The sequence below is a fragment of the Larus michahellis genome, chromosome 9 (genome assembly GCF_964199755.1).
Source record: "Larus michahellis chromosome 9, bLarMic1.1, whole genome shotgun sequence".
In the NCBI taxonomy this organism is placed as follows: domain Eukaryota; kingdom Metazoa; phylum Chordata; class Aves; order Charadriiformes; family Laridae; genus Larus; species Larus michahellis.
In genome coordinates, this window is record NC_133904.1 from 49,163,262 (window position 1) to 49,186,976 (window position 23,715).

The following is a 23,715-nucleotide window of genomic DNA, read 5'->3' on the forward strand; positions in this document are numbered from 1 at the left end:
AGTTTCTGCCACAGAACTGGAAATCAAGGCAGACACGGTAGTCTCCTGAACTACGACTGACACGAAACTTGTTGTTGGCAAAGGTCAGGATGACTTGGTCTGTCTTTAGCGTTTGTCTGTGGTATCAGGACACGCAAGATATGCACAGCTAACTACGTTAGCTGGAAACAAAATACATAGCTGTCATCTGATGAGGTCTCCTTCTCTCTCCGCACTTAAATACAATCTCTTTTGTAATACTTAAATGGCATGTATCAGCCCGCAATACAAAACCTGGTGCTCTTACACTTCTGGAGTAGAGTACTCTGGAGATCTCATCCGGGTTCCTTCTTTGAGCCGTCGGCAAAAGTCCTCATCTATCTGCACTCCAGGGTACGGTGAGGCGCCTGGTGGGAGAAATAAAGAGGAGGCTGCAGAATGGCACAATCCCTATTTCCCAGTCCAGTGAATGAAACACATATCGATGATTTCTGCTGAGCATTCGAGATTACCTAGAGTCTGACAGCAAAAGAAGCTAGAGCAAAGAAGGGGTTGCAATCACTTGCTGTCTACGTGTTTTGTTTGGAAACCTGTTATAGACTCACTCTGCCTCTTTAGAGATTTCAATCATGCTGTCTCCTCTGCATTCGTAATATAGCCAGGACCACTCCAAGGTAAAATATGGCAGAAGAGAAATAAATTTTATTAGTTCGAGACTTTAAATGACCTCTTGGTCAGTAGTAGAAAAGTTCCAGCTTATTCAGTTGGTTACATACTGTTTCCCAAACTGTTAGTCTGCTAGTATCCTGCCCTAAGTTAAATACACATGAAGTCAGTCAGTGCTGCTCATCGTTCATTGCCTTAGAGCCTGTGGCCTCGCTGGCCTCTGTGAGTGAGTGCAGAGAAAGCTGTAGGCGTCTGGCTCCTGCAGAAGGCTGTGAGAACCTTGCAGTTCAGCCCCAGGTGTGGCACTGTAGCCCTCCTCTCCTGGTTCACCAGTGTACTTTTGTATAGGTATTATGCACTCCCACAGGTAAAAAATCTTTCAAAAATGGCTTCCCAAATTTTTTGCCTTGTTTTCTTTTCTGAGTGTGTGTTCAGTGCAGCTTACGTTGAGGGCTACTCAATTGTTAGTGTGAAACCGGGGAGGTCAGTATGTGGCAAATGTGATTGCTTTTGAGAGGTAAACTTCTGTAAAGGGGCTGGTAGTATTCTATTAACTTATACAAAAGTTGGCCTAGTCATCAAATTGAAGGAGTGAGACTTATTTCGCTTTCCTGTATAAATGGTTATCTTTAGAGGAATGACTAGTATAAATCTATGTATGCCTTGACTGTGCTCTTCTCCTGAACTAATGAGTGAGTGGGGGCTTTTCAGAGGTTGTGATCTCTGTTGTATGCCACCTGCACTTTATGATGCACCATAAATAATGGGAACAAATACAGGATTTGAGAAAGTGCTCTGGCAGCTGAGTAATCCAGACCTCATAGGTAAAATTCAAGAGATGTCCACAATGAAGTCTGAAAGGTTACTGAACTTTCTGTAGACAGACAGACCTAAAAGATGGGTAAGCTTTCCTCCCTTCCTTCTCAGCAAAGGCTTCGCATGCAGTGCAACCCTTGTCTTCCACTTTTTGGCATCCTAGAGGCTGGATGGTGAATTTGGAAGAAAACTTAATCAAGTCTTAATATATGGGATTGAATGGAATCTGGATCTGTATCCAGCCCTCGAGGAATCTCTATATGATTTACTGTCTAAAACATTCCTGCCTATTTTTTTCCCCATTTGGGACCACCATCATGTGCTGTGCACTTGGGGGCACAACAAGCGCAGCAGAAGTCTTTTGGATAAAAGCAGTGAAGATGGTGCCAAAATGTGGCTGTTCCCAGAATTATTCTACTCCCTGAATCTGACTGCTCAATCTGCAAAACTATGCACTGGGGAGCAAAGATCCTGGCAACTTCCTAAGAGTGTATCTCAACACAGCAAACGGGCTTCAATGACATTCAAAGCTGAGGGGCACTTAGCCACAGCAGATCTGAATTGCCTTGACGTGCCAGTATCAGATCACAGAATTAAGAGTGTTTCCTGGAGTTAGGAAGGTTGGAAGTAGTCAGGAGCTTTATTTCTGCTTTATATTTTCCTTCCAAGTTTTGTCTTGGCCTGTCGTTATGATTGTAATAACCTGCTAATGTAATGTTCAGTTCCCATGGCATCACTCATTCGTCAAAGATCTCAAACCGGGCTTCTATCAACTCTCAAGGTCTCTCTGAATAAAGAGATGGATAGAAACTATAGTGTCACTTTCCCAGTTACACTGTGCCAAAAGGCTAAGGATAGGAACAGGCTCTGGGGGCACTGACTGTTGTCCAAGCTCCTGAACTCTCACTGCAGGTTTATCTTTACAAACCTTTACAAAGTACTGAGGCTTCACGAAGCCATCTGCCTAGTTGATCCCGTATCTGTTTAACAATGCAGCCTCTCAAGAGAAGTGAGAATAAGCCTCACCTGACCTACTTGGCCCTAGATTGTCAATATACTGTGGTGCAACACTGAAAACAATACCCCTCATTAGAGAAGAGATGGGCTGCACGGCCATTTTCATTCACTTCTGACAGCATTATGCAATTGTTGTGCCACCATGGCCAACCAATTTCCATTAGGAGGAGCTGAATGGAGTCGTGCCATTGATGAATGGTTGTTTTACGCTGACCATGACCATGCTGATGTGCAAAAGAAACCCCTCAGTTTGCTGAGTATCACTGGTGGGATCTGGCTCACGAGCACAGCAGATAAGAATTACTCTTGCAAATACATTGATTGGAACTGAGACCTTGAGGGCAACACGGAAGAATTGGGTGAGGAGGGATGGAAAATTCCACTTGGTCTCACGATCTGAGTTATCTTTCTTTGATTACATCATTGATCATATCAAATTCAATATGTTGGTGAAGCAAGTACAGGGAAGGCAAAGAAGAATAATTTTTGATTGCAAGATCTTTTGGTAGCTTATATTTTGACTGGTGCTGGCCTCCTACCAGCTGGAGGCAGCTCAGATCATAAAAGCAAGGAACTCTCCCTTTTCCACCTCCACTCACCATTGTACTTCATCTGGACTATGTGATAAGCCTAATCACTTGGATTTGGGAAGCTGAGACAGCTTGGGAGAAATGTAGCCTGAAACATATGGTGTAAGGTCTACACAGGACGTTTTCCTTAGGGGAAATCTCTTCCAAAATGCTCAAAGATGTGGCATGTACTGGATATAGAAGCCCTCTTTTGATCTTGGTGTTATTTTAGTAGGATAATAAGATGCTGATGTTATACTACTAGGCACTGCTTGTTTACATAATTATCTTTGATTGCTTTTTGAACAGCGCACATTTAAATTCCAGGAGACACCGACATTCTGTAATGCGCCATGGAAGTGGTTTCAAGATGTATTAAACATTGCTGGCATTACCTGACATGAGGTGAGCTGACCCCATTTAAATAATGCAAAGCTCCATGCAATCTCAGCCCCAAATGAAAATTAACAGTCTCTCAAGTCTTGATTTCCCTGTGTATCACCAAAATGGATCCAGCCTGCCAGCCTTTCTGGAGGAAGCCTGTCGTGCTTCATTCAACTTCTGACCCTGGAAAGACCCATGTCCAAACTAAATTGTGCGTTTTACTAATCAGTATTTTTTCCTTTTTTTAGAGGGTGCTAAATCTGTGGGACCCAGTAAAAAGCAGCAGTTGTAAACGGGAGGCAAAACATACCCTGTAGCAACGACAAATAACTTCCATCCCCTGGCTCTCAATGATCTGTAAAACTTTTATATAACAGAGTTCAATCAGTGACACAAATCCTTAATTAAATATTTATCGTGTGAGCTGCAGATGTGAGTAGTGCCAAACCACAGCCATGCCTGGATGATCTGTATGAAAAACCCTCTTAGAGAAAATGACTGCTTTTGAATCTGTGCCACGGATTGAAGAAAGTAGTTTGTGATCTACGTCATAAGGAGGGCAGAGGCTGCTCTACAGATGGCAGCCCTTGGAGTGATTTAGTAGATTCCTCTGAATTCAGAAGAGGACAGTCTATTGTTCCAAGTAAGCACCTTCATTAAGAAAAGAGGCTATCTAAAATTAAAAGCAACCAGATAAATTATTTTTAAAAATAGCTAAAATACGGATGAATTTCAGTGACTATGTTTTAATTTTTATTAGTCACCATCATTAAAGGCCAAATGACCTGAAGTTCACATCTGTTAAACTCTGTCAGAACCTCTGGGAATGGGATCAACACTGCCTTCTGCTGTGGTCCTCGCCATTCATCAGTATTCAGTTCATTTGGTTCCTTGGAGATGCCCAGTGGAGAGACTGTCCCCTCTGAGCGTGTCTCTGCATGCTGATGCTAATGCATCTTCTCGAATACTCTGTTAGAACTGGGGCATTGCCCGTGCTTCTGGAGCTTTGTCTTTCTGTGGGATTTCAAAACACATGCAGCTGGCGATGCTGTTACACCAAGGTAAAAAAATTCTAAATAAATAGGACTGAACTTCGGAGAAAGCAATAACTGCCACTTGTTTTAACCATTTGAGTATGAACTTTCTGTTTTGCATGCTGATACAAACTAGAGAAAAATCCCAATCAAAGACTTGGACTGAAACCAGGTTGTGATCTTTGCAGCCAGCCCTAAATAAAGATTAGGATAGAAACAGCTCCAGACTTTGCATCCAGATCGGGACTTGGCATCTTGAGCCCAATCATTAATTTCAACTGATCCATGAACCAAAGATAGTAGGAGATTACAGCGTTTGCTTTAAAATTCAGCAGCTTAAGTTGACAATGCTTCTTGTTTTCTTTTGTCTGCGAATGCTGATTAAAAAGCCAGAGCTGACATTCCTAAATTCCCTCAGGAAAACAAAACTTGCCACTCGGCAAGGAGAATTTGAGAGCGGCAAAGTCCAACTGTCTGTAAGAACTGCTTGTCTAAATTTCAAGGTTTTATCTGCTGGGCAGGAACCAGATCTCAGTGAGGCTGAGATTTCCAGCAGCAGCGTAAGATGAAATCTATAGTACATAAAGAATGCCATTACTATGCTTTCAAAAATGTTGTGGCTTGCAAATGATATGACCAGAAGAGTTATGCACTCGACCTGCTCGCTGCCAGAACGACTTACACAGAGTCTAGCGCTGCTTCTCCTATCAACGTGATGGCAGCTGCTGCCAATACATTTTTCTGACTTAGAAAAATCTTACTTAGATTTTGTGGGGAAGAGAAGCAAGCTGGGATAAAATGTCATGTGGGCAAACTCCCTTGTGTTCCACGGGCTGCCACTAGCAGCATCCGACCACTATGTCAACAGCAGCGTAATCCTCTGCAACCTTTGAGCTGTGTGGTTTCCTGGAGCAGACTGCTTAGGGGAAAATATGGTTTGACAGGGAAACTTCTTCATTGCTCTCAAAGAAATATTTCACTCCTGAGCAGCAGAAGCTTGCGTTATCTCTGTGCTCTCTTGGTTTCAGTTATTACAAATGTTAGGTCCAGGGTTTTGGATTTTGTTTTGTCCCGCCCTGCCCAATATTCACTGTTTTCATGTACTTTGCCAGGTGGAGTTCTCCTTGACTTCAGTCCAGTGACTTTATTTTGCACCTGATCTGCACTGTGCACTTGCACTAACTCAAACAGAAACACAGCACAACATTATCACCTTTTGTTAAAAGCTGTTCTTAGCAATAGAGCCTTAAATTAGGGGAAAAAAGGGTTTTAAACCATTCTTACCTAGAGAAAATATTTCCCATAGCAGTACTCCAAAAGACCATACATCACTCTGCGTCGTGTAAATTTTGTCGAAAATAGCTTCGGGAGCCATCCATTTGAGTGGAAGTCTTGCCTAAGAATGCAAAAGATACAACATGTTGCCAGAACTGTTGTTACTAATCTGCTCGAGCCCGAAGGGAATAAAAACTTGACATTAGCATTTCAAGTTTCTTCCACTTACATCTCCTTTCCGTACGTAGTCAGGGTCTTTGTAAATATCCCTGGCTAGTCCAAAGTCACAGATCTTCACCACGTTGTTCTCTGAAAGAAGGATGTTCCTTGCTGCCAAGTCCCGATGAATGCACTGTGAAGGAATGAGGACAAGGAAGATCAGAGAGTGGCTCCTGTCTGGACAAGGCGCCACTGCCAGAGTTGAAAGCATGAGACCTCCTTTGGAAATGGAAAGATAAATGAACTCTTGCTGCAAGCAGGTTAGAGAAGGAAAATATGTGTGGGAACCTGCTGCAAATATAGTGTCATACGCAAAAGAGAAAATAACTCAGGGAGCAAGCTGAGTATTACAATTAGTTTTCTAATTTTTCCATGCGAAATAACTTTCACAGTTATGATGAGGCGGAGGGAATGCCATTTTCCAGTTGATTGTTCTGCGAGAAATTTGGGAGAGTTCAAAGAGCTGCAGCTACATTTGCAAATGCAGTTCCATGAGCGCGTGTGAGACGGGGGTAACTGCGGTTGCGATTTCTGTGTGTGCTACCCTGCTACTGGGTGGAAAGTGCAAGCTCTCCGCTTTGCGCATGCTTTTCTATGCGTATTACATTCAATTTACTTGAAAAGCAAGCATGCCACAGGCTACGTACTTTTTTTTTGTATCCAAAAGAGGCGCTAACTTTGCTGATAGTCTCCAACATTGCCGACAAGCTAAATAAATAGCTGGATACTCCCTCTTCATTTTTCAATAGTACTTTTGTTGACCGTACTAGATGGACCCCTCTCTATAAGAAGACTTTTCTGCATTTACTTATGAGACAGTTCCGTGAATTGTCTTACAGTCTGCATTCACTCCTTCTATCTAAACTCTCACGTTACAGGTGCCAGTCCTTGTCGCCAAGAACACGATGGATATTCCCGCACAGCTCCTTCAGTGCTACTTATTGCTTAACCACCAGTGCTAATGTGATCTCCCACACTTTAATATAAGAGCAAAAAGCAGATTACTCAGGCTCAAAAGTATATTTGGATTTCTTCGTATCAGATACTCATGATTCTGTGAAAGAAGTTCAGCCCTGACGTTTTAATGAGCTCACTTTTCGGGAGGCGAGAAACTCCATGCCTTTTGCCACTTGGAAGCTGTAGCAAATCAGGTCCTCCAAAGTCAGGGGCCGCTTGTACAGATCCTCAGCATCTAGGAGAGATCACAGACACAGTGAAACACTAGAGCAACTGCTCCAAACCTTTTTGGGACTGGTGCCACTTGCATGCGGATGGTCCCAGCCCTACATCTGAGTATTGTTACATGAGCTCTCTACTAGGATTACAACTCTGGTTTAGGAACCACTGACCTAGAGGCAGAAGATCAGATGATTAAAAAGGTTCCATCCAACGTTAATCATGATATTTAGCTATTGGGAAAAAACCAACATCTGGGGATAAAAGTGAGGGAAGTGTTTTATAGTGAGCGAGTGACAAGACTGGGGACAGACTGGCCCCACAAATCTTCTGCTAAAATATTGCTATTACCCCTCTTACACAACAGGAGCAGCTTTATACGCATATGGTATTGCACATCTCTTTTTGTGAGCAAGTTGGAATGAGGCACAGGCAAGAGAAAGAATTTGTGATTTCAGGAACAAGTAAAGCTGTATAAGGGCTAGTAAAGTGTGTGACTGTGTGTGGCACTAGCCAAGTAACAGAAATCTTTACAATAAAAAATCTGGGATTAGGTAGGTTTCTTTTACCTTCTTCATCATCTTCTGAATCGCTGTAACTCTTATCTTCAATAAATCCTGAGCTGGCAGAGCTTCCTGTGCTGGCTACACTCTCAAGGCGCCTCTTGATCAGTTCGGTCAAATCACTGTTGGACTCATCCAGACTTTTCTCTGCTTGGTCAGAGTTTTCCTGGGACTAGAAATGGTATAAAACTGATTTTTAGCTTTGGATGATGCAATGCCTGGGGATTCAAAATATGTAACAGAATGGCATACGGAGAAAGTGTCCTCTGAAGATGAGCTCAAAACATGTTTGAACATGATGTTCCGTGAATTGCAGAACTAATGAAGCCTGGTTTCCTATCTATTAATACAGAACCTCCCATTTACTGATAGCAGGATTCCACCGTAAGGGTTAGCTGGGAGCTGGCCGGGTGAGACTGATAGATGAGCAAAGATATATTTTAATTCTGTACCTCTTGCTGTCTTAGGTAACCGTGTTAAAAATCACAGTTCGAGGTATGTGCATGAGGTGCAGTGAAATGCATCTGTCTCACCCTGTCCTGGGGAGTGAGACATAACCAGTCCCTGCAATTCATGAAAACAATGGTGAGAAAAGAAATTTTGAGTGACTGTACCAGGAAAATCTCCTTCTCGTACACAAAGTACCTTATGTACTTTTGTGCCTGTACACAATAGCTATAATAATAATAATAATAATGGAATCATCCAGGAAAATAATCTTGGGGAGGCTCCAGTTTCTGGCAGGGCTTAGATCAGAGAGCCCTTTCGATGCTGTATTTTCACAGTGAGGAGGGAGCCCCGTCCTCTCCCCAGCGCTGATTTCTGGCCTCCTGTGTCTTCCCCCATATCCTGCCCCCATTTGTGCTAGCACAAATGTTTGTGTGGATGCAGATAACCATTTGGAAACCAAAAGCATTTGGTTAATTGTAATGCAGACCGTGTTGGTGATCCAGTTCGCTGCATCTAGCACAGACTTTTAGGTTGGCACAGGGGAAGGGAGGGCACAGAAGATGGGAATGAGCAGATGATGGAGGAGTGAGCTGCTTTTGGTAGCTGGGAGGGTGGGTCTAGAAACAAAAATCCCCGAACTGGGCTTGTATTTTGGGAGGGTTCACCTTCTCCTAGTTCAGTTAATACCAGTTTTTCACTACTACTTTGTCGCCCCCCTTGTGCTGGGTAGGATCTCGCCAAGTAATCCCCTCTCTTTCTCAAATGCACTGGGCAGTCGGGATGGCGCAGGCCAGAGAACAGGAAACTGGGGGACTTGGGTATTTGCAACTAATTCTTTTGTAGGTGCTAGAAACGAAGAGGATGGCAGTGAGATCCTTCAGGGAAAAAAGATTCCTTTTCTTGTTCATACAAATTGAAATGTGGTGAGAAAATAACGTGCCTCTATAAATACCAAACTGTCTCAGTGCCAATGCAGAAAAAAAATCCATCTTGTGGTCAGGGGTTGTTAATTCTCTGCCTTGTGACTATGAGAAGCCCGTCATTTTTTTTACCTTGTACGCAATGAAATCTCCTCGTTTTCCTCTTAGATAGTTGGACAGATTTCCGTATTTGCAATATTCTACTATGACCATTAAAGGACCTAAAAAGACAGTGAAAGTCAAATGAGTTTTGAAGCACTGCAAAGCACTTAATGCTAACTTATCCTCACAAATCCTCTTCAAAAGAAGTAAATACTGTCATTCCTATTACACAGATAAGGAAATTAGGAAACAGAGAAGTGGCACTCCAGAAGCACACAATCGGTAGTGGATACGGAGAGAAGGGAATACTGCACTGATTCCTAGTTTTCCCCAGTAGATGGTAACAGTGGTATTTATTCCTTATTTATAAACCAAGGAAAATCCAGAATGATAAATAATACACAATCTCATATGCTATTAGAGTTGGTTTACTCTATAGATAGATCCATAGCATGGAGCAGTCTTCATTTTTCTCTGCTGCCTTCACAGTTGTTTGTTTTGGGTGGAGCCGGTGCCACTGGAGGCAATAAAAGTATGAGGGATCATAGACAGAACTAACCCAAAAGTTACAAAAATATTTAGTCTGAAGTTTTGGAAAGCCTGGAAAGTCCTATCAATTTCTTCCTTTCTTATTTCTGTGCAAACTGCTGTAGAGTTCAGTGCAATTGCTGCTTTTGTACAATTATGCATATTTTTAAGATCTGCTTGAAAATGCTTTTATGTTTCAGTGTGAGCTATTAGGAAAGGGAAAAGCTACATTCTTTGCCTTTAGCATAATCACTGTTTTTTGTAATCATCAAATGTAAGGCAAGGTGAAATTGTGGGACTAGAATGCATATAAGCATCTATTATTATGAATCCTAAGAAACCGTATTTCATGGCCAGAAAACTTTTTCTGTCTAGAAGGTCCATGGCTCAGACTTAGGAGTTTGAACTTCAAAGGAAAAGCGCCGAGAGCTGCACTTGGCCATGGGGAAGGAGGCAGCTCTACGCAGCACTTCTCTCTGCCTGTATCTGAAACGCATACACGGCTTGTACTGCAGTCTGCGCCTTGGTCCGGTCTGCGGCGTCGAGTATTGACCGAGAGCAGGGCTGTAAGGGAGAGCAGAGGGGTTGAGGAGGGAAGAGCGAACCTTAGAGATTCTGGTTGCTGCATCCTGTCTGAGACTGGGTGACAAGTACCGTTTGGAAGCAGGTCATCCCGTTAAAAAGGAGATGGTGAATTCCAGCAATAATAACCAATAGCTTGACGATAACAACAATGCATATTTCTGCCAGGCTCTTTATTTGTACCGGTCCTATAGCACTTCTAGACTGAATACACACCTTTGGGCTCTTCAGGACTTCAGTTCCTAGTGACTACAGCTGTGACATGTTCAGCACCTGAGTCCCCTGCACCAGTAACTGCAAAAACACAACTGGCCCAAAACCAGTCAGGGGTTCCACTGCTGACCACACACCCTGCTCGCTTGGGCTTAAAGGCAGCAGTGCTGGGATCCCGCAGCGCACAGAGATCTCTGGGGTACATGATCCAGAAGAATCTAAAATCAAATGTCCCTCATGGATGCCCTGAGGAAATGCAGATTCTAGTACAGCTTTAAAGCTCCGGTTAGTGATTTATTCATGTTTTTGAAATGCTTCCTAGGCAAGGCCTCTCCATATTTTATTTCCTCATGGTAAAGCATATACTATGCGTTAGTTCTAACTACTTAACATCAGACACTTAGACAAGGTGTTAAAGTTTGTTATTTTTTATATTGTTAAAATAATATATGTGCATACTTAATATCAGTCTTCATCAGGAACACTCTTATATGGTCGCATAAAACCTAACAAGGAAAGAGAAAGTCCCGTATTCTGCAGTGGCAATTTAATAGTAACTCTTATCCCAGTGTCTGTCTTGAGAGCTCAAGGGTTTTTTTTCTTTAGCCTGCCGTTGCATTGCTCAAAGGTAAACGAACCAGCGCCTGCCGGGAGGCTCTTGGTGCCCTGCAAGGCCGTCCTGCACTGCCCTGCTCCGTCCCCTGCTCCCCGGAGGAATCGGTGGCTTCCTAGGCAGCCAGCAGGGAAGAGCGAGGGTTACCTCTTCACTCAGGAGGGCAGTCGGGATGGAGCAGGCTGGAGAATGGGAAACTGCGGGACTCCTAGGAGAGAAAGTTCCTCAGAAATTGGACAATCACAAGATTTCATCAGTTACTGTGATGTGTCTTACTATGCAACTAGAACTCTGTGGCTGAATTAGGGCTTTGGTTAAAAACTGCTGACCTCTTAGTAATGGTGCCATGTTTTAGGCACCTGTTTGTGTTAATCCACCTCATTGACTTGACAGGAGAGTCACCAGCATTCATACCGTTACTTCCCCTCTACTCACAGTCCCAAGCAAAGACTATTTGCTTACATCTGAATCTTAAAAGCCTCCAGCTAAAGCTGGCCATCCTCCCATCCAAGCTTTTGGGGTCTGCAGTCCTGCGACAATTCCTGCAAGTTCCTTGTCCATGGCTCCCAGATTACAGCAGTATCTGGGGTTGCTGGCTGCTGACTGCTCCTTGAGGAACTGGGAGTATCTTGCTGGAGGGAAGATTTCTTTCCTGGCATCCTACCAAATCTACCTCACTGAAGTTTTCTTTTTTTCCCCCGTGACTGGACAACTACATGTTCTTTAGGAAGATGATAGCTTCAGAGTCTCAGATGACAACAGATGTGTACACCATCTCTCTCACACTTTCCCCTTCATTTATTTTACTCTGGTTTCTTTGTCCTCAGCTCTCCTAAATCTGTCCTTTGGGTATTGTTTTGAAGGTTCATTGTAAGCAGTAAAGAGGCATCTCTGAGAGTTGTTACCCTGAAGTTAAAGCACTGTATAGTAACAGACAAGGATGCTTTGTATGACAGTATGGGAAGGGATGTTTTAGTGACAAAGGCCTAAGATTTACGGAGTCCTTTGTTTAAATCTGCACTTTGCAACAGATTCTTTGTGTGATGTACAGTCAGTTATGTCAGCTCAGCCCCCTGGAAGTCCATGCTGCTGCTCCATTCAGCTTTGGACTGCCTCGGGCTTCCTGAATACTAGGCAAAAAATGCCGGCATTTGCCTGGCAAGAGTGAAGTGCTTGGGAAAGGAGGAGGCCCCAAGGAGTGCTCAGCCTGGTGCATCCTCCTGATAAGGCAGGGAAGAAGAGGGAGAAGAACCTTTGAAGTGATCAGTAGTGCCTATGTGGAGGAATTGGGCGCCTTATTGCAATTAAGGATCCTGCCTCCCTTCAGTCCATAATCCCTTTTGGAAACAAGCTTACGGAGGACAGAGAAAAATAAAATAGAGAAGTGATACCACTGTCTGGGAGAAGATGTTCAGAAACCATTGATGAGATGTGGCTGTATTCTGCAGTAGCAGAAGCTCCTATGAGCAGAGAGGTAGAAATGTTTGTGCCTTCATTAACAGCGTGGGCGTGAGACTTGGGATCCACCACAGATACACCCAGACACCATTGTGTTTGAAAAGAGTTTCTTCTTTGATCCTTATATACCAAGGACTTCTCACCTCCAGCTTTAGTGCAGGCTCCCAGCAGGTTGACTACATTCAGATGATGTCCTATATGGATGAGGATCTTCAGTTCAGACATTAAAGCCTTGCATTCGTTAGTAGTTGCACATTCTGCTTAAGATAAACAGGAAAAAATCATCTTTACACAACAGGATATTTTTAACAGGACACAGCAAGATCCTGTTTATACTTGGAAACAAAGCCCACCCAGGTTACTTGCAGTATCTTTGCTTTTCAGACTCTTAAACAGATAATAATTCATCCGTTTCATTGTCTATTGACCTTTATGAAGTGGAATAACGCTTTATCTTTTGGGTGACTCTTCCTTTCTCTAGCATGGGTTATAGAGGGTTACTGTCCTGCAGGAGAACCCTCCCCCCAGAGCACATACCAGAGAGCCTTCGCAAGGACTGGATTTTGCAAGCTTAGCAAAGGAAGAGCAAACAACTACAAGCAACAATAGCACGCAGAAGAACGTGCTCCTCCATCTCTAATGGTGATGTGCAGTTCAGTAGTAATTCTTTACAATACCCCAGAACATATTTTCCCACAGTACTGAGCAACTCTCCACTGCAGGTGATGGAGGAATCCAACACGTCTGTGAGTTGGGTCCCAGAATGTACTGGAGGATGTACAGCATAACTAAATCTCAGCCCTGTGAGATCTCAGGGACCCAAGAAATATGTTTTCCAGCAAAGCAGAGGGGGCCATATTTGTGTGTGACCATGAACTCGACACTTGATGAGACGTTGGCTAGCCAGTTCTACTGTACTTTCCTTCTCTTTTGCTGCCAAAGCTAAGGAAGGCACTTTCAGACCAGAACATTGTTCAGATCCTGGCTTGTTTCCTCTACCTTCTTTCCAAAACTTCCATGATGTGTTTTAACAAAAGGGGCTGCATCCTGCTTCCTCTGTTTTTGCCTTTGCATCATGTAAGATTTAAATATGAAGAAACAGTTCCATAATAGATCATTTGGTGTGACAAATGTAACCTCTTTATCTGTTTGTAGAATTCTCCAGAAACAAATCTTTAACCAAATTGTGTCACAAAGAAGGAACTATTTCAAGCCCAAGATCTCTTCAGTCAACAGTGTTTGTAGGTGGGTGTGTACATGGGTGGTATTACTCCTGATTTACCCTGGCATGAGCTGGGACACATGCCTGGCAAAATCTAAACGGAACAGGTTCCCAAGTGTTGCAGATAATCTTGCACATTATTTTCAACCTAGAACTGATACCAGCCTACTTCATGAAAACAGCAGATAATGCTAGAATGACAGTATTTCAGACATTTCTAGAGCCTTTTTTTTTTTTTTTTTTTCCTGAATGGATTGCCTCACACGGGAGAATCTGCTTTATTCAGGAAAGTGATGAATTATGGACACGTTAGTTGGGGAGGGACAGGTTAGACCCAGAGGCTGCTGCCTCCACTGGGGGAGGAAGGGGTAAAATGGTGGAGGAACTGTCAAATAGTTTGTTGAATATGTGCAGGCAGGGTAGAGTTGACATGAGGATCAGCTGGGAAGCACAGTGTGGAGGTGGATGAAAACCCAGAGCTATCCAGGGCAGTGAGTTTTGGATGGAGAATGGAATATGTCTGGATCAGGCGCTTCTAGGATATTTCTGAGATCTGAAGATGGGCATGGAACAGAAGAAACAGCAGCAGGAGAGAAGATGATCTGAAGATCTACTGACTAATGCAGAGTAGGGAGACCAGATTTGGAGGAGGTCCAGACAGATGACAAACTGATGTTTTTGAAATTTCAGAGAGATGGGAAGTAGCAGAGCATCAGGAGAGGCAACTAGCAACAGAAGCCAAATACCATGATAGAAGAGAACTTCCTGAATCATGGCATCGCAGGGGTTAATAGTGTCATGCAGCAGCAATGCAGAGCAATATGGGCTATGAAAAGCCATCCAGTGAGCATCGATTTACCTTTCAAAAAATCCTAAGTGAACGGTTAAAAACCTCCCTCTCAAGTAGTGAATGTACTGGCTGATGCATTTATTCATAAGCTGTCTGCAGAGGCTTTGTAAGTAAATACAATATGAAAGAAGAGTCTCCAAGTTCCCCCCCTTACCCACCACTGAATGGTAAAAGCTTTCCTTAATTTCAATAATTGCAAGCAAGTTGTCTCTAATTCGCTCCCTTGGCATGGCTTTTTTTTCAACCCCTTGAACTGTTCTACATCTGGAAGGGCTGTGATCGAAGGCTGAGATCCAATTTCAGACTATCTAATGTAATTACATTCTGTAATCTGTTTCCCTCCTAACCCCACAGACCTGGAAGCTGCTGTTTTCCTCCTCTAGGAATACAAGACTTAATCAGCAGCACAGCACAGAGCCCGCTTGTCATTTCCTACACGTTAACTTCTACAGTATAACGACTAATTGGTCCCATATGACAAACCCACTCCCTTCTGAACACAATGAACGTGGGACTGGTTTGGAGCTGAGAACTGGAAACCTCATTGCCCACAGGTTCCCTGAGGAGTCTTGTGAGAATCTCAGAGGGATATGTACCTTTAAGCATTTTTACGGCAACTGTTTTGCAGGTTGAAGATTTATCAATGCCAAAAGCAGACGCCTCCACCACCTTCCCAAAAGCACCATGACCCAGTGTTTTACCTAGAGAAGCAAGAGTCAAGAATGAGCCAAAGGGACTTACGACAGTCTGCATCAGATAAGAGGGAAACGTGCATTCTCAGCTGTGCAAGAAATACAAGGCTCCAGTGCCCAGGCACAACGTAGACGTAGACCGAGAGTCAACAGAAGCCTGTATTGCATATTTGCAGTATATGGATATAAGGGGTATGATTTATATCCATATGACTTTAATGCAATACAGTATGTGATAGGACAGAGTGGAATAAATAAATCTGGATTCAGCTTAAGGGTAAAAACATTACACACAGTTGTCCTGAAGCCCAGGAAATTTTGGGTTAAACGTAGAATTGTGGAAGCCTGATCTCTATGAATCGCAGTCATGGAGATAGCCAGCTATGGCACTCAGGCAGTCAGAACCCTTTAACCCTTCAGTTATTGACGTTTATTTGACATAAAAGCTATACTAAATGGAATTTAAGGTTATAATATTTCTTTATTTTCCCTTTCATTTGAATTTTTCTGCCTGTATTACCCAGCGTGCTCTTCATTTTTTCATAGTAGCTCTTTACAGTTCAAAGCCAAGTTCAAATGACTGATAAGGAATTGATTATTTGATGAATTGACAGATTTCTTCAAAATGGAATTCACTGAGAGACTGTCACCTTTCAGATTGACTTCTCTTTCCCTGTTCCTCTGTGGGTGTGAAACCACCCTTTTGGCAGGGACTGTACCTGGAGGTACCTTTCTTCCCTGTCAAGAGTTTGGCTTCACTTCTGCAGGAAAGAAAAAGAGGTGGTAGCTACTTTGAGAGACACAACACCTTTGCTTTTCTTACCAAACCCCTTGTTTCACCCCCCATTAAGGATGATCCTGAATTCCGTGACTCACTGCCAGTTCTGGCACTGAATGATAGGCTGCTTCTTGGGTTATACAACAGATCCACTGAAACTGAGGAGCATTAGAAATGATCATTCGTTACAGTAATAATACCTAAACGACTCACCCAGCCGCAGTCTGTCTCTTGGGAACTCCCATTTACTGCTGTCATAGGGAAGACGGTCACACTGCTCGTCAAGAGGCATTTCCTCTGGATCCATTATAATTGACAGGTATCCTGTTTTAATATCTGTTGCATCAGGCTAAAAACAGGGTGTGGAGAAATTATTCACAGTATTTACCCTGCGATTCTAATGGGAGAGAGCTGTCGTCTACAAGACTGAGTGCTGGCTGGGGAGTTCCCTGAGTTCCAGACTTAGCTCTGAAATTTATTCTCAACCATGAATGCATCCCTTCAGCTTCCTGCCTCTCTTTTTTTTATATATCTGAGAAATAAATGTTTAGGTATGCCTGCCACTCATGGGCGTTGGGAAGAGTCACTGATTAATGTTGGTAAACACTCTGAGGACGTAAAATCTATTGCTGTCGTCTACCTGTATCTATTAAAGGAAATCTGTGCTTTTCTAGGGGAACTCCATGAGTTGCATTGCCTGGTGCACTATGGAGCGTTTGGGCATTTTCATCGTGTTTTGTTTTGCAGTCTTGATTCTCCAGTTATCCACTTGATGGCTATTGCTTATTACAATTTAAAATTGCTTGAAAGCTGCTACTTCTAATGCTCCTAAGTGAGAAATTGTGATTTGGTGGGTCCTGTGAGCAGACTTGCACAGGTATAAAATCTAATAGGAAATTCAGCGTTGTCCACAACTCTGTTAAACTGAAGCCAAGGAGGAAAACATGAATTTAATCACTCGCAACAGGAGGGGAAGTTTTTCTCAACTATTGAGGATCGGCCCCGGGGCTGTAGTTTGTGGCGCTTCAGAGCAGAGAGCTGCAGTTGCCTTTCTGTTTGCTGTCTGTTTTAGGAAAAACAGACCTAAATTCCCTGTAACTTTACCGAAACTTTAACTTTTTGAGTCACAAAAGGGAGGTGGAAGAATAGCAAGACTTGGAGACAAGATAAGCTGTATGGTTTGAGCTCATTTCTAGAGCAAACATCCTAGGATCTTCCTTAAAACAGGGCCCCCTTTAATATCTATGTTTCAGAGAAATCTCTTTGGATAAGTGCTGAAATCAAGCCCTTGTTCTAGGAGATTTAGGATTTTTTCCAGTTTCCTAAGCTTGCAAGCCCGTTTGACTCATGAAGAGGGAGGACCCTGATTTGATGGTACCATGGAAGTGGGTAGAAATCTCACAAGTGCAAGTGATCCCTTGAGAAGTCACAAGACTATCAGCAGAAATCTTGGACTGAAATTTTATAGGAACATTTTGCACAGTTTTTCTACCATCTGTCCTGAACATTTGGCTCTAAACTCCGATGCTACGCATAAACTGGGCCCAGTCCCAGAGCCTTTGTGCAATATGGAAGCTCTCTTACCTTTCTCAGTTTCCGAATGAATAGGGTCAGAAGAAGCCAGAAGAGGGTAGCAGCTAGACCAGTGCAGACCAAAATGATAACTTCGATGTTGGATTTCTCCTCTGAACCTGTAGGTTAAATGTACAACCAACTTTGAAATGCAGCTAAAGTCCATGACTGAACAATAGTTCTCATCAGTCCAACACAATATATGTGTTTCCCCTTGCTTGGAACTCACCTTGTATTTTGATGAAGGCTGATGTGCTGTCTTGGCCCATGTCGTTGGATGCCTTGCACTCATAGAGCCCTTCATCGTCTTTTTTCACTCGCTCAATAACCAAGGTATTATTTTCCATGGAAATTCCTGTTGTAAGAGATATTGGTTAGTATTATCAAGATAACCTACGTGCCTACAAATGCTTTTAGGAGTCAGAGAACTGAGAGGCAGCTCCCATCCGTGCAGGCCTGGTACACACTGTTGTTAGGAGGCATTTTAATAACATACTCCTCATTGTGGTCTGGCAACAACCTTTCCTGATATTTTTCTTTCTCCTCAATACCTGTGTAAATTGCTTGGGGATCATTTAACCAACAGCAAACGTTAATTTATTATGAGCAGACAGAGCCTGAGAAAACTTCTATGGAAGTAAGTGAAGTGATGGGAAGAGAGGTTTTCCAATGACAATAAGATACACCGAAAAAAGGTAGCTCAATGAAATTATTGGAGAAAGTTGATGTGAGTGATGGGAGGAAGTGGTGGGAGTTGTAACGCGTAGAACATGGAAATCAGGCTATGCACATGCCTGGAAAAATCACTGCATGGAGCAGTCCTGGATTCACAGGCAGCCAGGGGCTGGAGGTAGAATGGGAAGAGAGAGGTTGCCTAAATATGACCTGCGTGAGGCTCTTCTGCGTTTAATTTTCCTGATTAATTTTCCACATTTAATTTTTCCTGATATGTGGCACAAAACTGAGAGCTCATCCATTTCGTTAAGGATATCTTTGGGGCAGAAATAGGGAGACAGGTCAGGCTTTGAATCCGAAGGGGAAGGACATTTTGAGTTTTTGGGTGTTCTGCCTATGAATCCTGTTGTTGTTAACAAGAGTACTGCACGTAACTTGCCATGCGCTGTGCTGAAATATTTACCCTGAGGTGTTTTTTTCCAAATATTTTATTTATGTTTCCATTGGTTGGATGAGTTACATGCTTGTCCCTCTAGAATTATTTATAAAATTTCAGTAGCTATAAAAGAGTTTCAGAACAGTCTGATCTGAATTATGGATGATCCTAGATTTCCTACCTAGTCCAAGATGCAAAATTAAAGTCACAGGACCAGCTACTGACATGAGATTCTCCAGGATTTATTGGAGATCTCAGGACAGAGACCTGAGAAGGAATTTCAGGCTGAGGTAAGGGAGCCCGTGCTCCCTGCCCATGGTAGCACCATTCCTCTACTGCTCTGTACCAGTGGAGCGAGAGCACATTCTCGTTACTGTCTGGTGGGAGACAAAGAAAGGATGTGCAATACGCCGTGGCATGCCCTGGACCTGGCTGGGAGGTGGCTTCCCCCCGTTTGCTGCAGTATATTCTGATCAGGCCCCAAGGATATCTAACGGTTCAGGCTTGTGTTTTCAGACCCACCTGACAAGCAGGTACAGTCTGTCTCTGTTTTGTACACAAGCTGTTGTCTCGCCCAAGCAGAGTGAACAGCCGCACGCTGTACTCCTGGATGTACTAATGCTGTGCTAATGTATGCAGACTATCTGGCTGACTCTGCAGGCGCGAACGCTGCCACGCGCGGAAGGCGAGCTGCATAAGCAGGCACTGGGCGGCAACCGGTTGGTAGCTTTGACCTCAAAGTCCAAGTTGGAGCCTGCTGCAGTGGTCTGATATATTTGGGTTTTGTGGGTGTTTTCTGAGGCCGTGTGTACCGTCCTGACTCAGCCATGCTTGCAGTAGCTGTGGAGTTGTAGGTCCTGTGTTTGTGGCGAACCTGCAAGTCTGTTATCCTGTGTTACGTACGATACCACAGCATACCACTACCCTCGAGGAGCAAATGCACTCACCTGATGCTGCTGAAATGGGGTAGCCGTTCTTCCTCCATGTAATCTGAGGTTCTGGCGTTCCACTGACTTTGCACTCCAGAATGATCTTGCCGCTGATGTTAACCTCCAGATCCGTGAGGTTTTGTATCACATACGGCGCTGCCTTTGCTACAGTCACAAAGAACACAGTACACAGTAAGATTTCGGAAGGTCCCTGCCTCAGCTCTGCCATCATCTCTCCTTTGCCACCTGTGTGGCCTCTCTGGGCTGGAAGTGGCAAAGATTGGGTTGACGAGTGGCAGCAAAAATAATCCCCCAAAAGATTATGGGAGGAGAGGGTGAGTTTTTTTGGCTTGTTTTCAAACTGTCTAAGCTTAGATTCGGCTTCAGCTTGAACCTCCCTGAGCTTCTCATCCTCTGAAGAAAACAGGACAGTGAGTGGGTAGAGCACATGGAGAGTGAATACAAAAAAAAGAAAGGAGGGGGGCAAAGAGGAAACAGTTCTAAGGATTTTATGTTCTCCGTCATGAGTGCAGTTATCTACTTACTACAAAGCATGTTAAACTCCACTTCATGTTCATTTATAAAAGGTACAGGAAATCAATGAATAAAATCAGAAGCACAGCATAAAGAATACATAAAACCTGCAATAAGGGCAGTAGCTGATGGGTGTTGGTACATTTAAAAGACCTGGTTTGTACAGGGGAAGGAGGGCTGCTTTGGAGGGGCATTTCCACGCGTGTTCTCCAGAATTGCCTCTCTGACGTGTGCCAGACAAAAACCAGACCCCAGTAATTCTCAGAAGAATGTGATTAAGGTTCCAGTTCTCCATGGATGTATTCCCAGTTTAGCTGTGTTTTTCCCATAGCCATCTTGTGTAGGCGTCTGTGTAGGTGGAAATTTGACTAAACGAATAAAAATATCTGCCAGGGGAGAGAAAAGTGAATTGCCTGAATGCAGAGTGCAGAGAAAGCCCAGTGTCTCTGTGTCAGATGGTGCTGACAGGTGGCTCCGGTGCCGGCTGTGGGGACAAGCCAAACCACCAGCACTCTGTAATACCGGGGTGAGATTCCTTCCCTTCCTCCGCACTTGAGGAAGAGGCAGGTGCTCATGCCATTCCTTAAAATAAATCACCTCCCACTCAGGTAGCAGAGCTGTGCCAGCCACAGCTGGGGCCGGGGGGAGGACGTTCTCCCTGTGTGAGTGCCTGCCTGGAGGCGGATGGGGGGTCCCAGAGGGGTCTTGACTATGGGGTAGGAGATCGTGTGGGAAACGTGCTCCTTCATTTAACCAGGGATGAAGCCAGCACTGCATGGCCTGGTTTTCACTTAAGTGACAAGTGCTTATGGCAGCCTTCAGTGTCTCATTAGCCATTAATCTAAGTGGAGAAGCCAATTTGAAAATCACTGTCTAATTCAGCTTCTGAAAGACTCTGTCTTCTGCACCCTGGTTTGCTGCTGTTTATTTCAGTTCTACTCCATTTCTGTGCTTTGGGTGTTTCTTCACCAGTGGAAGGTAGCTAATGAATTCATCTGTTCCAGCAGCACTTTTTCTTCTCAAAAGGCTTAGACCCGATCACTCACTTTCTTCATTGTGAAGCAGAAGAAACTTCACTAAGTTTTAGCGAGTTTCTACCAGAAGTGTCCTGCCCTTTATATTCACATAGCCAAAGAAACCAGGCTTCAGGATCTGTAGTGTTAGTATTTTTATGAAAATAAAAGAGTTGGGGGGTTGGATATAAGTAAGAAAATACTGTTATTACAACAAAGTACTTCCCAGTTACGCAGAATAAATGGTACATGTCACTCGATTACACACTTGACCAGTGACATTTGTGACTACATCTGCTGGGTCTAAGTCTGTCTAGGCATCGATATCATCCTGGCAGCTGTAAGTGGGCCAAGTCTTCTACCAAAGTCATAGAGATCTGGGGTGACGGTCCCAAGTGATAGAGTTGTGCTGTTAGTAACATGGTGGGCGATGCCTTTTCTCCTCAGTCAACGCTATATCTGCACCCAGCATGAAGTTAGGAAGGTGAAACACAACTGAAATCACCTTTATGTGTAAGGCAAATATTTTATACAAACCCAGCAGGGCCCGGATGAGTAATAGGTGTCAATCCACATACAGTAATGCGAAAAAACCCCAAACCAGAGCACAAAGTCTATATATTAGGAGAACGCCTAAGAAATGCTGGGCACCTTCTGCTTTGAAAGGCTTCCAATGGAGCAGCAGATGCCCAGCATTCCTGCTCCTGCAGCAGGGCGATAGCACGTCCCACTGCTGTTTCGGGACCTACCTCTGACGAGGAGCCGAGTGTGCTGTTCCAGCGTGTCGGTGCTGTTGTGCTGGTTCTGGGCTCTGCACTTGTAGAGCCCACTCTGTTCCTTTGTGACATTAGTAATGACCAGTGTCAAAGAAATGGAATAGTTGTCAGTTTTCTTGATCAGCGAGTTACCGAGAGCCACCTCTGAGGAGGGGTAGTACCAGGCCAGGTGGCTGTAGATGTACTTGGAGGCCCGGCAGGTCAGCCGGGCATCGTTCCCCACAATGGTTGTGACTTGTGGGGCTGTTTGCAACCCAAATGGCACATCTAGGAGGAAAAGAAAACATGTTTACAATGGAATCCCGACTGAGAAGATCGTTGGCTGCCTGGTGGCAACTTGATGGTCAAATTTCAAAGGACAGCCATAATGGAATGAGCCAATTTTAATGATACCCGCATCTGCATGTGCAAACAGGCACTCACACTTGTGAATTAAGTAAGTAGAAAGTACCTCTCATGACGCAGTGCTGACCTGTGGTAGTCTGGCCCTCAGTATTCTAAGCATTCCATTTTCAAGTAATGAATTGCAAGTTTATAAATAGAAGCAGTTAATGGACTAACAGAGTTTAATCAAGAGAGATTTCTATCCAGGTAGACAAATGTGTTCATGAGCTCTTCTCTTTCTATCTGCAATCAGTGCTTGAAAGTATAATTGCATAAGAATAGAGAGACCTATTCCCATTTCTCAGAAGTAACACAATCTTCCCGATTCTCCCCTATTTCAACTATGCCAATATTTATTTTCATCACATGTGCCTTGGTGGATATTTACTTGATCACTGAATGGATTAACTGATCTAATGATGTATGAGTCCTTGAGGCCTTTCTATTTAGCAGAGAAATACTTTAAGGCATGAGTCCAATCTATCCACAAAAGAGTAAGCTGTTTCTTGCTATATTTTTAGTAACTTTTCACTCCAGAAAAAAAGTCAATTTTCCCGAAGTGGCGAACTGAACCCATTTGAAGACAAGAAAAAATGTTTCTGAGTAGGATGCCAGAGCCTGGCCTACAGACACATTCCTATTACTGCATTAGCCGCCAGAGACCTACGATTAAATTGTGTCTGAAAGATATTCTTTCCCTTTTTTGTTCTGTTAGTTTCAGTGATCTATCCACCCAACAGACTTGAATAAAAGCGTACTGATGACCACAGTGACCTGGAATTATTCTTCTGTCTGCTAGGTCAGGATCTTCAAGCAGCTGAGAGTTATGAGGAACCCTTATAAATTTTACCAGGGGATGGGACACTTTGGGAGGAGTTGCTCTGGATTACCTTCTGAGCATGAATGCTGCTTGCAGTAGATCTGATAGATTATTGCTTCAGTACCAAGCTGCTAGTAAGATGCCTTCTCAAGGTAGGATGAAATGGATGGTACTTTGAGAAGGACAGATGTTAAAGGGGAGCAAGTACTCATTGCACTTGCAATCTGACAAATTCCACATGGGAGCTGGAATTTGACCAGGGGCTCACACTGCAAACTCTTGCAAAAAGTTCTGCTGAAGCAGTAGTTGAGCATAAATAGCAAGGCTGTTGAAATAACCAATCTGACTTATAATAAACCATATATTATATAAAATACAGAGCCCTGAAGGAACTTTCAGATATGATTAAAAGTCTCTCTTCTTCACAAGTCATCTGGAATAGAACCAATAAACTTTGCTTCATGGTTTTT

General features: G+C 43.5%; 1 protein-coding gene across 2 annotated transcripts in view; it reads right to left on the reverse strand.

Annotated features, from left to right (window-relative positions):
* LOC141748326 (vascular endothelial growth factor receptor kdr-like) overlaps positions 1-23,715 on the reverse strand; it is a 136,711-nt gene that overhangs the window by 17,126 nt on the left and 95,870 nt on the right. The window contains exons 13-25 of one of the 2 annotated variants that reach the window (XM_074600204.1): positions 22,015-22,308; positions 19,737-19,883; positions 17,908-18,033; positions 17,691-17,797; positions 16,320-16,455; positions 15,233-15,337; positions 12,708-12,821; positions 9,201-9,289; positions 7,705-7,870; positions 7,054-7,151; positions 5,970-6,092; positions 5,750-5,861; positions 287-386 (exon numbers count right to left, since the gene is read on the reverse strand). In XM_074600204.1, coding sequence (XP_074456305.1) covers positions 287-386; positions 5,750-5,861; positions 5,970-6,092; positions 7,054-7,151; positions 7,705-7,870; positions 9,201-9,289; positions 12,708-12,821; positions 15,233-15,337; positions 16,320-16,455; positions 17,691-17,797; positions 17,908-18,033; positions 19,737-19,883; positions 22,015-22,308 — 1,717 coding nt within the window. Of the gene's footprint in view, positions 1-286; positions 387-5,749; positions 5,862-5,969; positions 6,093-7,053; positions 7,152-7,704; positions 7,871-9,200; positions 9,290-12,707; positions 12,825-15,232; positions 15,338-16,319; positions 16,456-17,690; positions 17,798-17,907; positions 18,034-19,736; positions 19,884-22,014; positions 22,309-23,715 lie in introns of both variants that reach the window. The other variant, XM_074600203.1, reaches the window with a different exon arrangement.